This window comes from Diaphorina citri, unplaced genomic scaffold, assembly GCF_000475195.1.
Source record: "Diaphorina citri unplaced genomic scaffold, Diaci psyllid genome assembly version 1.1 scaffold162, whole genome shotgun sequence".
NCBI classification, from domain to species: Eukaryota; Metazoa; Arthropoda; class Insecta; order Hemiptera; family Psyllidae; genus Diaphorina; species Diaphorina citri.
In genome coordinates, this window is record NW_007377599.1 from 61,248 (window position 1) to 78,996 (window position 17,749).

The following is a 17,749-nucleotide window of genomic DNA, read 5'->3' on the forward strand; positions in this document are numbered from 1 at the left end:
TTTCTATTTAGAAAGCTCATGCGTGCTTTAGTGTAAACGTTTTCTTTTGTATACAGGATGTACTCAGCATGTCTCACTTCTATATTGAGAAAGGTCTTGCCTACTTTAATTTAAATGAGTAATTTAATAGAGAAATAAATGGTTAGATACATTTAACTCTTTCATGAGAAGTCATATTCCTTGTCTTACTTATCTTTCCACGGTTCACTTTCTCATTAATTCATCTCTCGCTCATTTAATTTCCCTATTTTGTAACTTCTGATTTCATGTCTTCATGTTCTCTCTCTTTCTTATTTATTTTCTCTATCTTGTAACTTTTGATTTCATGCGCTCTCTCTCTCTCTCTGTCTCTCTATCGTTTAGTTTATAATGTATTTTCTCCAAGACCAAGTCTGTTTCTTTCTGATAACACATTTCCCACGTTTGCAATGAAAGTTGTCTGGCAACAGTGTTCTTTGGATGGTTGTTAAAAACTAGGTTTATGATGTACATATAAGGTACGAGTATGTGTAATACTTATGTGATGTGGCTGATATTAGGGTTATGTTGCGCAACTTATAAGTAAAAATATCTGAGAATTTTCATAATGAATGTAGAAAAATTAAACCTTCACATTGTTTTCATAAAGCAAGCAATGTTTGTGTTTTGTACATAATTATGTTAAAGGATATACAATAAGAACGAAATGAAAAAATACAAAACCACTATCTCGAAAACAACAATGAAATATGAAATGAAAAAATGAAAATCAAGACTACATAATTAGAAGAAGTTATGGTCCCTAAAAGTACAGAAGTAATTACAGGGATGATGAAGAATATGTAAAGAATGAAAGAATAAACTTATTATTATTGTTACCTACATAAAAGCCAGTTGTGCGATTTTCTCACTACTTACTGGTACCTATGTAATTAATTAATTATCTAATTATGTATACAGGGTGTTCAACCTCAAAGTGCCCCATAGGAAATTAACCCGTAAAAATCAGTTTTTTGCCCCATAAAAGCCCCCAATGTCAGCTCCCATGGCGTAGTGGTCACTGCGCTCGCCTTGCACGCGGGAGACCCGTGTTCGATTCCCGGCGGGGTCAAGAAATTTGTATAATGCAAATGTTTGATTCCGTGACTGGCCGTTACGGGGCCCACTCAGCCTCGTGTGGAAAATGAGTAGCTATGTAATATAAATGCGCATAGCGACCGGTGCCAGCATGGTAGGTAATTGGGAGCTGGATTATTGCGATATATGTATTTGGAAAAATCCTACAATGCTGCAGTGAGCACCAAAGTTGTGATATAGTGACTTTTAAATAGAAATAAAGCAAACAAGAAATCCAATAAACAATCAAGGCGTTTTCATAGCAAGAAGCTTTCTAGTGACTGAAGGGACCCACAAGCAAAACGCCGGCCCGAGATTCGAGAAACCTTAACCCTTCCTTTAGGGCTGTTTGCCCCTACACCTGCCTCGGTGGTGTAGTGGTCAAGGCGCTCGCCTGGTAAACAGGAGGGCGTGGGTTCAATCCCAGCCGAGGTATGGAATACCTACCTCGGTGGTGTAGTGGTCAAGGCGCTACCTACCTCGGTGGTGTAGTGGTCAAGGCGCTACCTACCTCGGTGGTGTAGTGGTCAAGGCGCTACCTACCTCGGTGGTGTAGTGGTCAAGGCGCTACCTACCTCGGTGGTGTAGTGGTCAAGGCGCTACCTACCTCGGTGGTGTAGCTAAGCCTCTGAGTGGGCTTTTTGTGTATCCCTACCCCGACCCAAACTTCTGACTATAATTCCTGCCCGTGGAGGATTTTATCCTAAACAGACAAGGTTCGTTCTCGGAACGGCTGGCTTCCTTCTATCCTGCCCTTGTTCTCTCTTCGATTTCGGGACGATAAGACCTCCGTTATTACAGTCTATCAAATCAAACCTTTATCATTTCAATTTCATTGCGCTAGGCCGCGGGTTCGATTCCCGCCCGGGGCGGATTTTATCCTGATGGGATAATGTTCGTTCTCGGAACGGCTGGCTTTCTCCTATCCTGTCTTCCATCTCTCTTCGATTTCGGGACGATAAGACCATAGCAGTTACAGTTCCCTCTGTCAAACCTCTTAAAAAAAAAAAAAAAAATCAATTTCATTTATTTGTTCTCGTGTTGACCCAGCACCTAAATGGGAAGTCTCTTATCGCCCAACTGATGACTTTGTAACTCACCTATTCTGGCAGCTTCGTGCGGACCTATAGACACGAGACACCTGATTAACCAGTTCAGCCACCAGGTCCCAGTTTGGTGTATGGCCCGGTGCTAGAACGATCAGGTTCGGGTGAATCTCCAGGGAATGAACAGCCTGCAATAAATGAAAAATAGAGAGCCATAAGAGCCGAACTTTTTTTTTATTTTTGTTGGATCTTGCTGAAATTTAACCGCTAACTCCGGACCGGTACTGAGTAAATATGTCAAATAATAGTGAAAATAGTAGGACATTTTGTTTTCTAACTAAAGGGCGGGAGTTAGGAGAAGTGATCTTGGTTAAGTGGAAGAGAAGGCTATGGTAAGTCACTCTCGCCAGTTGTTGTCGTTGTAGCGGCTTCAGCTGTAGCCGAATGGTCATGGCAGAATAAAGAAAGGATAGCTTTTTTTTGTCATACACCGGGGTGATGGAATATTGCCATGTTTAATTGGCTCGTCCTGAACCGCAGCATCCAATCAGACCACAAGCGTCCAATGTAGCAGTTGTTTCATTGCTACGAAATAAAAACCGCGGTAAAACACTCATCTTAAAAAAAAGCAGATGCCAGCTAGCTAGGCTGGTTAGGGTTAGCTGTTCTCCTCCCTGTTTATAGTACCTCAGCTAGACACTACTACTTCCATTCATATAAATTCTTTATGTTATGTTAAAATAATAATAAATGGAAACTTAATAACTTAAATTCAAGGGTTCCATCTCACCTGAGCTCGTATTGTGACCGGACTGGACGTCTGCTGTATGACGGAGCCCCCCGAACTAACCACCTGCTGTACTTGGGCCGCAGCTACGGCCTTCTGTTGTAGAAGCCGCAGCTGTTGTTGCCGCAGTTGTTGTTGCTTGTACAGCTGGAGTTGGGACGGAGTGAGGGGTTTGGTTGTGGTACCGGCCGGAGAACCTAAGGAGAAGATAAGATTAGTATTTAGTATTTATGGCCGCAGCTACGGCCTTGTTGTAGAAGCCGCAGCTGTTGTTGCCGCAGTTGTTGTTGCTTGTACAGCTGCAGTTGGGACGGAGTGAGGGGTTTGGTGGTGGTGCCTGCTGGGGATCCTATGGGGGGAGGAGAGATAGGTTAGAATAGAATAGAATATAACTTGTTTATCCTACTGGGATAGGACTGAAAAGTCCCTTTACCCCCGCAGTCTAAACAAGGTCTCATAGTATATTTTGACATATTATGGGGAGTACATTTTACAAATTAAACACCCCTGATTAATTAAAAAAAGAAAGGTAATAACATACGAAAAATACTAGTAGTTCTGCGAACCTGTACGAAATTTCATCAAAATCCGACCAGACAATCGCGAGTTATAGCGGAACAATCAAACCTTCAAAAATCCAAATTAAATGCAAAACTCTCGAGTTAAAACGTAAACCTTACTTTTGTTCGGTCTAATAGAAACAGAAAAAAAAAGGAATTTTTAATTGTGTTAAGCATATTTAAATGCTCATCACAAATTCTCCAATTATTATACCTAGATAAATTTTATGACTTGACTTGGACTCGAACTACTAACCTCCAGATCCAAAGTCCAACGCGTTAACAACTGCACCACTGAGGTTGGTGGTCAAATAGAAATGTAAGTTTAGTACTTTCAAATTTAAACGTTATATATATTATATATAACGATATATTTTGAAGATATTTTAATTGCAAAAGAGTTTTTAACAGCCCATTTACCTAAAAGTTATTGTCGGGCTGTAGGCAAAGGTCTTACCGGTTATCATCCTGGTGGTAACTATCGGTTGGGTGGAAGAGCTCATAACGACAGCGGTGGTGACCGCTGAGGTGCGGATCTGCTGACCGGTCGCTACTTGCTGGGATGAGGCCGCTACCACGCTTTGTACACTGCGAACCTGCAATGAAGAAGAAGCATTCAAAAGTTTAAATTGGAGAACATAAAAAAAAACTTTTACATAATTTGGGACCCATAATTCCCGTAGGAGAGGGTGGTCAAGCAGAGCTTTTTCACAACTTTTGTGGATATCACACATTACTAAGAGCCTCTTTTGCAATCAATTACCATATACAACATTATTTTTGCAATCAATTCCCGTATTCCAAAAATATTTTTGCTTTGGAAATGTCGCCACTGGTCTTTACTCGATTAAAGACTCAATTGTCATCACTAAGCTCTAATCTTAAGTATGACAAAAAAAAAAAAAAAAAAAAAACCGGTTTTTTTAGAATAGAATATACCTTGTTTATCCTACTGGGATAGGACTGAAGAGTCCCTTTACCCCCGCAGTCTAACCAAGGTCTCATATATTTTGACATATTATGGGAAACATTTTAGGTTTCTTTTACCTGATTGGTGGCACTATTAACCAGCAGCGGCTTGAAGGACTGCGTGGTGGGTGTGCGGCGGTCTATAATGGCGTGCATAGCTTCGTATCGGGCCACCAGGAGTGAGGTAAGGGTTAAATTGTTATCCTGAGCGTACAGTTGCGCCGTGCGCATGCTACGACCGGATTTCAACTGAAATAGAAAGGAAAAAGGAACAAGTGTTAAATTATTTATAATTAACTAGCGGGATACCCGCAAGCTTAGCATCGCTCAGTTTTCGTCCAAAAATTTCGAATTTCTTGAACAACTCGCGAACGGCTGGCTTTAGGAAATTTTAAGAAATAAAGAAAAGATGTCTTTTTGTATCTGCTATACACCGGGGTGATGGTCTCTAGCTCTAGCCATGTTAAATTGGCTCGCTCGTCCTACTCCTCTCCTTTTTTGCCCTTTCCGGTGTTCAGACGGGGTCGGTATTTTTTGTCAGCCTGTCAATGAGCCCTAGGGTGATTGCTTTGGGCTACTAAAATTTTACGAGTGGATGGTTTGCTATTTCTTTAGCCGGACTAGAAATGTACTACGAACATCTCCACTAGTCTCATCTAATCTACATATTCCTTTGTCCAAGCTATACTGGTACTTTCATGACACGTTTCGTTATTGACCTGAGGTATTTTCATATTATTCTGATATGTTTCAATATTTACCTGAGGTATTTTCATATTATTCTGATATGTTTCAATATTTACCTGAGGTGTTTTGATATTATTCTGATATGTTTCAATATTTACCTGAGGTATTTTTATATTATTCTGATATGTTTCAATTTTTACCTGAGGTGTTTTCATATTATTCTGATATGTTTCAATATTTACCTGAGGTATTTTGGTGAATATCTGAAGTTTGTTCTTGGTCTTGTGTTTCTTCGGACTAGGATCATACATAAGTTTGCCCTCTTCTCTCGCTATCAGAACGTTCTCATATCTGTGGGCAATATTTACCTGAGGTATTTTGGTGAATATCTGAAGCTTGTTCTTGGTCTTGTGTTTTTTCGGACTAGGATCATACATAAGTTTGCCCTCTTCTCTCGCTATCAGAACGTTCTCATATCTGTGGGATAACAACATAGGAAGGATAAAACAATCTTCGATTGGGATTGATCCCACGCCTTTCAGTTTACTAGAGGAGTACCTTGAGCACCACACCGGGTACTCTCAAGACTTTTAAATAGAAATAAAAAAAAAAAATAGTCAGCTCCCATGGCGTAGTGGTCACTGCGCTCGCCTTGCACGCGGGAGACCCGGGTTCGATTCCCGGCGGGGTCAAGAAATGAAATTACAAAGGGCGAAAGTATTGCTTGGGGCAATCTCTACCATTCAACCTTGAACTTCAGTTATAAATGGGGAAATGGTGTTGTATTTAACGTGCTCTCACCGCTGGCTTAAGTTATTATTAAGCTAATAAATTCACGAACTATCCAGACATTTTTTTTTTTTGTAAAGTTCAAACTTTGTTCTAACAACGGGATTCCAACCCAGGACCTACCTGCACGGTCAACTGTTGTCCGGCCTGGGCCGCCTGTTGCGCCTGTATGATTTGCTGTACTGCCGCTACTTGTTGCTGAGACTGAGACGCCGTAGTGGCGGGTTGCTGTTTTGCCGCAACCCTATGGGCCCGAGTTTATAATTACCTACCTACTGCATAACATCAGCTGATTTGTAAATTAGTGAAGTTATCCAATAATTTTGTGCACAAAAAGACCACTTAAGTGTAGGGGCAAACAGAATTAAAAGTTGGGTTTAGCTTATACCAATCTATCTAACAAAGGAAATCCTTTTATTTGTTAGGTTTAAATTAGACATCCTATGTATTAACATTATTCTTACCGTTTTTATTATTACCTAGTATCCAATAATAATAAAAATCCAATAATAATAAAAACGGTAAGAATAATGGAAATCCTTTTGCCAAGCGGACCACATACGACATCTTCCCTCTACTCAATAATAATACTCCAATAATAATAAAAACGGTAAGAATAATGGAAATCCTTTTGCCAAGCGGACCACATACGACATCTTCCCTCTACTCAATAATAATACTAGGCGAGGTTAACGCCGGAGGCGTTCTCTACCACCTAACCCTTAGAGCACCATTATCATGTGGTCAAATTCTCAAATAAATGATGATAAAATTCCATGCCTAGGCTGGGATCGAACCCACGCCCTCCTGTTTACCAGACGAGCGTCTTGACCACTACGCAAATTATCCAGAGGGTTTTCATCGGCTGTAGAGTATCTTCAGTTATTGCTCATCGCTTGGTTCTTGTTGATGACTTTTCTCATTGTTTGCGACTCGCAATGTTAATGACTGTGGCTCAATTTGCAACCCCTGATTAGGTCATCTTCCTATAAACTTTCGAGACAATACCCCTCCCCCCCCCTTCATATTTTTCTTTTTCTATCAGCTGCTATACGGACGCCTACAGATGCCCTTCACTAGCATTGGAAGCGTAGTAGCGTGTAGTCCTCTGAAATACCGAACCTATGAAAATGATAGAGACTTTCTATAGATTTTTTTTTCGGTTTTAAAAGATGAGTGTTTCACCGCCGTTTTTATTTCGTAGCGATGAAACAACTGCTACATTGGACGCTTGTGGTCTGTGTCGTAGTTCTGCACTTCTGCAGCCTTCTGTTGAAAAAGAGCACTAACGTGAAGCAACGTTAAGCTTGGTGTATATCTTGACGGGTGACGAACGTCATATGCTACGATGGGCTCGGTGTAGTTCAAGTGTAACAAGAAGAATGTAGTTGTATTAGGGTCGAATTTTAAAACCGGATTACCTTTTAGGGGCGGTTAGGCTTAGAGTGTTCGGAGAGGTTTTAAGAATTTTTTTTAAACTACTTCCAGTTCCTGTCTTAGTCAAACTAATTGTCCAACATTACTTTCCCACATAGAATAGCTCTCCTAGAAGCTAATCCTGACCAGGATTAAATGATGATCCGAGTTTAAAATTCGGCCCTTAGAATCATTAAGCAAAATGAGGATTTTTTCTGCTCCTTGACTTGGAAACCTCACCCAAGTAAGCGCAACTGCTCTATTATCCAATTTAGCTGTCTTGTCAGTGCTCGATCCCCTTTTTTACCCTCGGAATTTTATGTTGTGTTCTAGGTGTGGATAGGATCCGACAACGTGGAACTAATGCCGGTAAGTAAACCAGTTTCACTTAAACCTGGTGGCTTAATGGCCTGATAGGAACGAAGGTGGGGGTTCAATCCCGTCGCAGCTTTTGTTTTTAAAAAACTGCCTCTGAGATGCAGTGGTTAAGGCTCACGCCTGGTTGAATTCCAGCAGAGTTATAGAATATTTTATCATCACTAGTTCCAGAATTTGCCTTCTTTAGACAGTTAAGGCTGGAATCTCCAAATTGATCATTTGACTAAGCAGCGTCTGCACTAAGATCGAGCCATATCGTTCGACACGATAGTAGTAATAATCCCACCTAAGATTTCCTGGGTTCGAATCCCAGCCAGGGCAGAAATTTACTACGTTCTTGGATAGGCATAGGGTAAGTGTACCATTTATTCGCCCACCTAAAAAACGTACCATTTATTGGCCCACCTGTGGGTCTACGCCACACAAGTCTGAACTGGACGAACTTTTTCAAGATCCAATTTCATCAAAAGAAAGGGCTTAAAGACTGCTATCGAACACCGAGTTTTCCCATAATATTGTGGGTAATTTCGATCAGGACAGCCACACTACCATCACGTCACGTGACGTGATGGTGGTATGAGGTGTGAGTCTACGTTTAGTGTTGAAGAACACACATCACATGCTCCGACACTGTTGCGTATATTCCGAATGTAAACAAAGCACGAGACGATGTAAACAAATGATGTAAACAACGCGGAATGTAAACAAGAGCCGCGGCCTGGTGGAGATTGTCAAGGTTAGTATTTGAAGTCAAAGACTTGAGGAATCACATGGCGATCGGTAGGGTAGGTCCTTTCTTAGAACTAACAAATTTTATTCAGATTCATTAGAAATCACTGATCAAATCATCCAGTGATTTCAAATCACTGGATGGAGGCTGAAACAGAAATGACATCTGAGTAAATACTGAATCTGAGCATTCTGAGCTCATTCTAATAAATTATTCAAATATAAACTACGTAGGTAATGCACGTATACCTACCTAGTTAGTAGTTAGGTATGCAAAATGTGACTTGGTAGAGATGGGACTGAGGTCTCGTGATTTTACACACGATGTCTTGAACCTGATCAGGTATACCTGACACCTGATGAGCACACACTCACTATCAGGCAGGCTTGACAGGTACGGCTGAAAAAGGTCCATCTGTATTACCTAGCAAGGGTGGTAAAATAACGGTTTTTATCAAAAATTTCGGTCAAATAGGATCTAAAAGGGTTCAAACATATATAAAACTGGAAATTATACCTAATCCCGGGATCCCGAAATTAAAATCCAATCCCGGTATTGCATTCCCTAATTGTAGGTATTAATTTCCCATAATATTGTTCATGATAGCCACACTGCCCTCACGTGACGTGATAGTAGTGTGTTTATACCTTAATTATTTTTTGCGCCAATGAAGGCTGTGACACTGGAGCCCTGGATGGCAGTTATGAGTACAACACTCAATTTGTAGGTATCTACCCTATAATTATCACCTTTCCAGTAGTACCTCTTGGTCCGTTCTTGAACAGGCGGGGTCTAAGGTCGATGCCCGGGGCTAGCTCAAAAATTAATCACTTTTCATTGTCAATAATCAATATTAATAACTTGTTGATAGATAGCTATGAATAACCATAATATCAATCTATTCCTATAGGTACTTACCTAATAAATGAGGTAATTACAAGACAGATTACTAACATAATACATAGGTACTAAGATACCTAGATAACATTGATCTATGATCTTTAGTGATCTGAATTTCCTTAATGGTATAAATGGTTCAAGGTGGTAGACAGACGGAATTCTGTTTGGTTTGAAGTTTGGTTTAATTTTTTTCACGGACACCCTCACACGATACGACGCGCGACGTGGGATATAGTATAGATCCAAATTTTTGATTGAACAGTTATCTTGAACTTATTTTTATATTGAACTTATTTTAAATATTTGGTTATTGTGGACTGCAATGTGGAGTCAACATTGACCCCTTGGGGCTTCGCCCACTTGAACAAGATTTTTTTCTGTAAGAACTGTCCTAATTTTCAAATCAAATCAAATCATGATTTTTTTTTTGTGGTGACGGTGACACTAGAGAGCCTGCTCACAAATTTTGTGTTAATTCCATTGGATTAACTTTCGTTCTTTCATTTCCATGTTTGGTAACGGGACTTTTCAGTCCTATGCTGACAGTATAAACCTACAGGATGGCTCGCATCCTTTATGTGCATTGTGCAGCTGTGCAAGCTATAACTGTGATAGGTGATACTAACTCGGCCACGGAGATTGCTCATTTCTTTCACTTTCATTAAACATCAGAAACGAAGTTCAGGAACCTATCTGTTCAAAAAGTTCATCCGAAGAAGAAATAAAGAAAGTAGGTAAGTTAAGGGATACTCTCCATATTATCCACAGGCACCTTTATACTTAGGTTCACCAATGTACATCTATCTGTAAATATTGTATTTTATGTTTGGAAGAAAAAAAAACATTAGAAGGATCACCAAAACAGTGTTTCAATTTGAGACGAAACCAAAAAAATGGACGCAGTAGAAAAACACACAAAAAAGGAAAATGAAAACAACAAATGGCTTTTTTCAATAAATAATATTGTGAACTGAAATTTCTTTCAGACTTTACTTTTTTTTGAAAGAACATTTTTCTTTTTCAGATTTTTTTCAACATTTAAATTTTCAACATCAAGAAAAAAATATTACAGCAATTAATACATAATAGACAATTAATAGACATGTAGACCTTTCTGAACAATAGTATAGACAATAATGAAAAAACAATAACTAAGGAATTTTATACAAAAACAAAAAAGGAATGATTTTCACAGAGTTTCTCAAGGAAGCTTAAAGTTAAGAGTAGAAGAGGGAATCACATAGAACCTTTTTTTATAAGGTAGGGAAAAAAAGGTTTTTTAAAGGTATCATATTTTATATACTTGCCTAATATTAAATTGAGGAGCTGGGTGCAAAAAGGGAAATATGGATTTTTGGCCCTTTTTGGGTAAAACGGTTTTTTGAATAGAACGTGGTGCGCTCTATCTTCCAGCGTTTGAACTGCTGTGATAACTTTTTTTTTTCCGATGAGTTTCAGCGTTTTTTGTAAACATACTTTTCAAGGATTTTGATGAAAAATTGAAAACTTTAAAGTTAAATATCTCAGTTTGATGATTTTCATTTATTGCCCTTTTTGCACCCAGGTCCTCAATTAAGGACGCTTGTTAGGAGGAAAAGAAAGCAAAAGTTAGTATCTAACTATTGCCTCGAGCAGAATAAGGAGTAGAGGAGGGAGATTTAATTAATTTATTAGCCTATCTATCTAGGTATGTACAGATTAAATTTAATATCAAAAAATCAGTCATGTAAGTAAATATGTAAACGGTAAATTAATGGGACCTTGGAAATATTCAGCCTAAATGGGAGGTCTATGAGAAAAAATTGATTTTTTTTTTTTTTTAATGGAAAACAGAAGACCTCCATTTTTTCATAGACCTCACCTCAATAAAGGGATCTGTTCAACTATAACGAAGGTCGTATCTTGCCGAAATTTGAAGAGAAGACAGGCTAGCCACGGTTAGCCCAGTGGTAATGCGCTTGCGTGTGGTAATAATAATAATGCTTATTTATACTGTTTAATTTGGGATCAGTTTAATTTGAAGAAACTTACCGGTGGCGTGGGGTCGAGTACATCGGCCAGCCGCGTACTCGCGTCACTTTCCTGACGGCCCTCCGTATTAAACAGATCCTGTATGGTGGAGCTCTTGAAGAACGCCGTGGTGAAGTTGCCGCCCTCGATGGCCAAGTCGCCGAGCAGCCGCTTCTGGTTCGCCTTACGAAGAATGTTCTCCTCGATCGTCTTCTCACTGATCAGTCTGAATGAGAGAGAGAGAGGAGAAAAGAGATTTGGAGTTAGATTTAGACAGCGGAATTCCTGGTAAAATTACTAAATGAGGTGATAAAAGAGTGAGAATCGATCGGGGAAAACTCCCACTAAAATGACTCAGTGGAGGGACATAAAAAACTTAAGTACTAAATAATAATAACTGGTTGAAATTCGGGTTGCTAAAACGAGACAACATAAAGAATTGAGTAAAAACCCCCTTTATTTCAGATTAAAACTTCAAAAAGTAAAATAAATCACTCCTGTTGTTGTTTTTGTTGCAGTGGCTTCAGCTGTAGCCAAATGGTGACGGCAGAATATTTAGCTAAAAAGACTGCTCTCATTTATTTTGGAACGGCAAGAGATCTCATGAAATATGCTCAGACAAAATTCACCATTGAGTAATCACACAGGGTTCATAACTCTTTCCTGTCAATATGTTTTTCATCATTACATATTTCACTGTCAAATTAAATTACCCCATGAGTAGCTATCTGCAAGAGGAAATAAATGTAGGTAATAATCCTTGTTTTTACATAATAATACCTCTATTTGCTGACCAACAGCATGGATAAGGTAAGCTAAAACCAGTTAGTTGGACCTAGACAGGTAAAAAAGAGATCAACCTCTTATCAAATTGAGTAACATGAAACGTTTAAAATAGAACTTATCGATTTAGAGTTCAATATTAGTAAACACCCAGATTAAAGTAAACAATAACGGCCTAATAATGGACTAACAAAGATTAAACAGGACGTATATCTACATACATAGGTAAAGTATGATTGTCGGATAAGTACACCAGAAATAAAACGTGTTCCAGATAAAGCCTCGGAAATCCCAGGAAATCTGTGTTACCGTGAGATTTGAAACTAATAAAAACAAATCACCTTCTATCGTGCATTTAAATTGAGTGATAATAAAAATTGATATTTATCGCTTCCTAGGCGAAATGAACATAATGCTCATTTAGATGTTTCGTTAAGGAGATTACTTTGTCCAAGGAAGTTTGCATGACTCATTGCACATCCCACCCCTCAACTAGATATAACAGAGTAAGTTCGAACAAACTGAAACTTAATCTTACATGTTGAACTTTGTCTAAGAGATGTCAATTTTTCAAATTCCTAGTTACCCTCAACAATACAAAATGATTCATTTTATTAACACACGTGCCATTGATCAGATGTTTCTTGAAGAAATAAATCTATAGGTGCATATTTCAAAAAGATATATTTCGACTTTTCTCAGAATAGATTTTTTCTGGCTGCAGACATACGTGAAATAGCTAACGGCATATTTCTGGTAGGTATCTTGCGGAATATTATACCCTATGTATTATGCCTCATACTGGGTACCTATATCTTCTTCTACATTCATCTTATTCGTCAATAGATAGATTTGATTTTTGCATTTCTTTTAAATTGGCGACCTTGTGATATGATCTTCAGTTTTCAACTAGTACTATACTAAGGAGATTCACAGTGGGAAAAGTAATTCTAACCGTGTGGAGCATACTTAAAAGCTTGCAACAAATGTCATTTATCACTTGATAAAACTCGATAAATTTCATGACTTGATTTGGACTTGAACCACCATCCTCAAGATCTGAAGTCCAACGCGTTATAACTACTACACCACTGAGGTTGGTGATGCACCACAGTATACGAGTAGATGTCCAAGTCACTTTTTTTTGCCGATTAAACACTCCTAATAACAGTATTAACAAGATCTCAATGACAGCGACTAACTTGAATCAGTTCACCCTGTATTTGTAGCAAAAAATAATATAATTATGTACATAACACCTCATCACAATAATGCTCCTAATATACAATTGTGAATATATTGTTTTAAATGAAATAACTCAATTTATTTGCGCTCGGGTATTATTGTTTTGGTAGTGTGCCATCAGCGAAAACACAATCATGTCCAGCAGTATCTTAGCATGTGTTCCTACTGTTTCAATACAACAGCCCCGGGGGTCCTTGCACATCCCACCTCCCACAGTTTCCCCATGCTGAACAGAAAATATAGGGATAGGGAAGGTATCAGGGGAAAACACAGATTAACTGGGGGAATTTCCTCCGACGATAATGACCTTTTTCTCCCACACGCTTTTCTTTCCCGCCCTTTGAAAGTTTATTCAAAGGAAAAATAGATATCAGGGGAATGTTTTTTTTTTTTTTTTTTTTTTTTTAATAAACATTACAGATTAGTAGGTGCATATCCTTAAGTATGATCTATGAACCTCTGTACATATGTAATTCGTCTGAAGATAATATGACAGTGTGGCCGGCCTAATATAAAAATCTACATTGATCAATAATCGGCACGATACCTTTATATTCGCTCAAAATACCCCCTCTTCCCCTTTCCCGTACAAAGGACAGGTAACCCCTGTACCCCTTTCCCATACAAAGGACGAGACGGGTAACCCCTTCGTTATAAATGCCAAAAGAAAAAAGTCAGGCAACAATTACTACAACTTGTTAGGCCCTCTAACCTTACCACACTTACACCCATGGACCTCTGGATGAGGCCGGTGCAGGTGGCTGAGTTCCTGGACCTACCCCTGGGACAAGAGTTTGGAGAGGAATCCTGATCCGCAGTTACTGCTACAACAACAACAACTTGTAAGCCAGAATCTCCAATCTCCAATACACCTGCTTTATCAATCGAGAAAATATCTCTCCAGATCCAGATTCTCCAGAACTAGATCCTCAACATTTCAACTTATGTACTTGCAGGTAGCGTACTTCTACTCTTTATGTTAATGTGACATGCGTTGGGCACTTGTTAAGTCCAAAGACACGCGTCCAGTTGCATTTCATAAACAAGATCTCGGGGAGAAATCAAAATAGGAAGCACGTTATTCCAGATATAGAGCAGACAGATTTGAGAAAGAAAGTCGCCTGAGAAGTTTGACAGCTAACAAAAATCTAGTGTAAACATCACACCACTTTCCTTATCCTATTGAATGATGCTTATTCGGGTGTTCTTCTACCGTAACTTTCAACAATGTACCTAGCCGTTTAGTCAGTACAGATGAAAACCGCCCAAAGCGGTCAAAATATCTATCTTATCCAAAAGTTTCGTGTCGCATCATTGTCATATATGTGGACTACATACCAAATTTCAAGTCTCCAGCTCATACCGTTCTCGAGATATTTTGTTTACAGACAGACACACGGACAAATGGCTGAAGCTTTGGGTTTAGGCTCTAGGGACCTCAAAACGTGGCACTAAAAACTAACCATCCAAAATATGACCCGATTACATTACTTTCCTTCCTGCAGGATAAGGAAAGTAAAAGTGATTTCCATTTTGGACTATGCGTGTGGAATAAAGTGACCAAGTGACCACCAGTCTACTTGATAAACATACTTTGCTAGCTGTTGATATCTACTAGTTACCAGTTGTTAATACTACTTTTAATTGACGAGGAAAAAGACCATCGTAAAGTGAACTAGTTCGCTTATCGACTCTATTTATCTTATTAACGGTAGTATGGGAATAATTAATTTATAATTTTAATATTAATTAACAGGTTGATCATGTCTAATTGGGTACATGTTCCACAATTGTAATGATTTATTAGGACCACGGAATCTCAATACGCCAATGGGATAACTTGATAGACGATAAGTAATGCATGTTGACATTAACATCAATATATGTAATTATATCACTGGACAGTATCATAATCATAATGGACCAAATACACAGGAGGCTCGGGAAATTTTCAAAAATAAAATGAATTTTTTTTAGGGCCTTCACACATGTATGAAGAAGCCTCTATCAGGGTGTTGAAAATATGTAGAACCTATCATCTAATGTCCTAGGTATAAAAGAACGTAATTTTAATTATTATTATTTTTGGAATTGTACAATACCTTAATTAATAATGAATTACAAATAATATTAAATATTTCTTATAATTTATTCCAATTAGCTGGGTAAAGAGCTAATGAGTAATGAATGAAGAAGTCGCTTGTAATACCGTAATTATGAAGAATAATTTTCGTGACGTGCTCCGACATAAAAGAAAAACATTATCACCAAGTATAACTACGTCTACATACCTAAGTATAAATAATAAGTATATAAGTATAGGAACTATCCACATCCAAACTCCCATATACTTGGCACTTCACTCGCATCTCCAAGTATTTTGAGAGATTTCTTTTATTTTTAGAAATACACAATAATATATTATTCCATCTTGTTTTCGTTATCAGGAGATTCCAGTACTGCAGCACATTTCTGGACAATAATGTCTTCTCGCAAGGGAGAGACTCTCGACCTAAGGGGAATGCAATTGAAATGTCAATTTTGGCAAACTTGAACTATGTGAGTATGTGCAGTGTTAGGCCAGCCACTCACTATCAGCTAGACCTGACAACAGGTACACCTGATCAGGTCTACTTGATAGTGTGTATGCTCATCAGGTATCAGATAGACCTGACAGACGGATCTTTTCAGCCGTACCTGTCAGGTCTACCTCATAGTGTGTGTGCTCATCAGGTGTCATAGATACCTGATCAGTTGACCAGATCAGATGTACCTGCCAGGCCTATCTGATAGTGAATGGCCGGCCTTATGGGATTTAGCTGGCGCTATAACAACAATAGAAACAACTACATAATATGTATATTTACAATATTTACATACATATCCACCAAGGTGCCTAGACTTGGGATTGTCCCCGAGAATTACAGAAGAATCGACGTTTAGTGAAGCACGTAGGTACATACCTAATTATTTCTATGATTCTATGTAAGTAGGTGCTTTTAATCTTTAATAGATGTACCTACATATGACAAAGTGGTACTTGCAGACACAAATATTTCAATTATGTAGAATGTTTACTCTGTGTACCTATACACAAGGTCATAATTAAGCGATAAAAAACCCATCTGTAAGATTTCAGATGACTATTTATGAAATGTAGTTGAGCTTAAAAAATGATAATCGGGCAAAGGGAAGTATTTAATAAAAGTTAAGTGTGTGTGTTAGAAGATCGATATTTAATTGGCAGTGTTGATTAGCGGCGATAGAAAGTTTAGCCGGCTTAGCGGTTAAGGAAGATGAGAGAATCAATAAGGATATGGAAGATCTGATGCTATCTCCAATCAATCACGATGAGATAAAATTACAAGTTATTCAAACAATGGAAGTGTAGGTTGAGAGGTTGAGACTTAAATCTATGACCACTGGATTTCTTTTAAGACTATAAACCTAAACGCAAAGAAAAATCGCCGCGCCGTGCCAACACAAACCCAAATTTGAAGTCCAAAAGAACAGCTGTTTCAACAGAAAAAAGTTTTTTTTTTCATTTCACATAAACTATCTAAAGAAACCGTTCCATGCCGAGGTTGGCAACATTGCAACAAACTTTGAACAAACTCATCAAAACACAAACACACAGGAAAGGAAACTTGCATCCAGAAACAAAAACAATAACAGTAAGTAATAAGGCAATAAAACAGAATAATATGAACTGTGTCATTGAACAGAGCTCGAACCTTGATACTTTGATAAGTTGGAAACATATAAAGCTATCTGATGGCTAAATCTCTAGCATTTATCATAATGAACCAACATTGGAGCCATGAACACAGAGCCAGCAGAACAATTCAGGCTCCAGCACACTCTGACGTTTAGCAAGAATTTGCATAAAACATAATCTTATTATTTTGCATAACCTCTTCAGGAAAGACAATTGCACTTTAAATTCAGGCTGCAGCACACTCTGACGTTTAGCAAGAATTTGCATAAAACATAATCTTATTATTTTGCATAACCTCTTCAGGAAAGACAATTGCACTTTATCTTTCTAACTAGAGCTCTTCGGGCGCAGCTCAAACCAACGCGAAAATCAGATCATTTTTCGTTTATAATCTGTATAGGTGATATTTATCGGAAGTTCCTGTTGTGCCATATCCATTTTTCAGGACGATTGCCCTGTGTATTGCGGGGAAAAATAAATATGTAGAAATAGAAGGTAATAAAAATAGAAAGTAATATGGAAGAATAAATAAAACTATAAAAGGAACAAAGCAAAGCTGAACGCCCTGTCCGTGGAGTTTGTTGCCTCGGACAATTATAAAGGTCACACAGAAACTGGGATACAACCGGCCAAAGG

At 38.4% G+C, this 17,749-nt stretch overlaps 1 protein-coding gene across 1 annotated transcript in view; it reads right to left on the reverse strand.

Annotated features, from left to right (window-relative positions):
* The window catches only part of LOC113465803 (helicase domino-like), a 25,872-nt gene extending 11,745 nt beyond the window's left edge, over positions 1-14,127 (reverse strand). The window contains exons 1-8 of the mRNA XM_026820628.1: positions 14,113-14,127; positions 13,518-13,621; positions 11,389-11,593; positions 6,046-6,161; positions 5,387-5,621; positions 4,536-4,706; positions 3,946-4,084; positions 2,932-3,125 (exon numbers count right to left, since the gene is read on the reverse strand). Coding sequence (XP_026676429.1) covers positions 2,932-3,125; positions 3,946-4,084; positions 4,536-4,706; positions 5,387-5,621; positions 6,046-6,161; positions 11,389-11,593; positions 13,518-13,621; positions 14,113-14,127 — 1,179 coding nt within the window. The remainder of the gene's footprint in view (positions 1-2,931; positions 3,126-3,945; positions 4,085-4,535; positions 4,707-5,386; positions 5,622-6,045; positions 6,162-11,388; positions 11,594-13,517; positions 13,622-14,112) is intronic.
* Between the last annotated feature and the right edge of the window lie 3,622 nt (positions 14,128-17,749).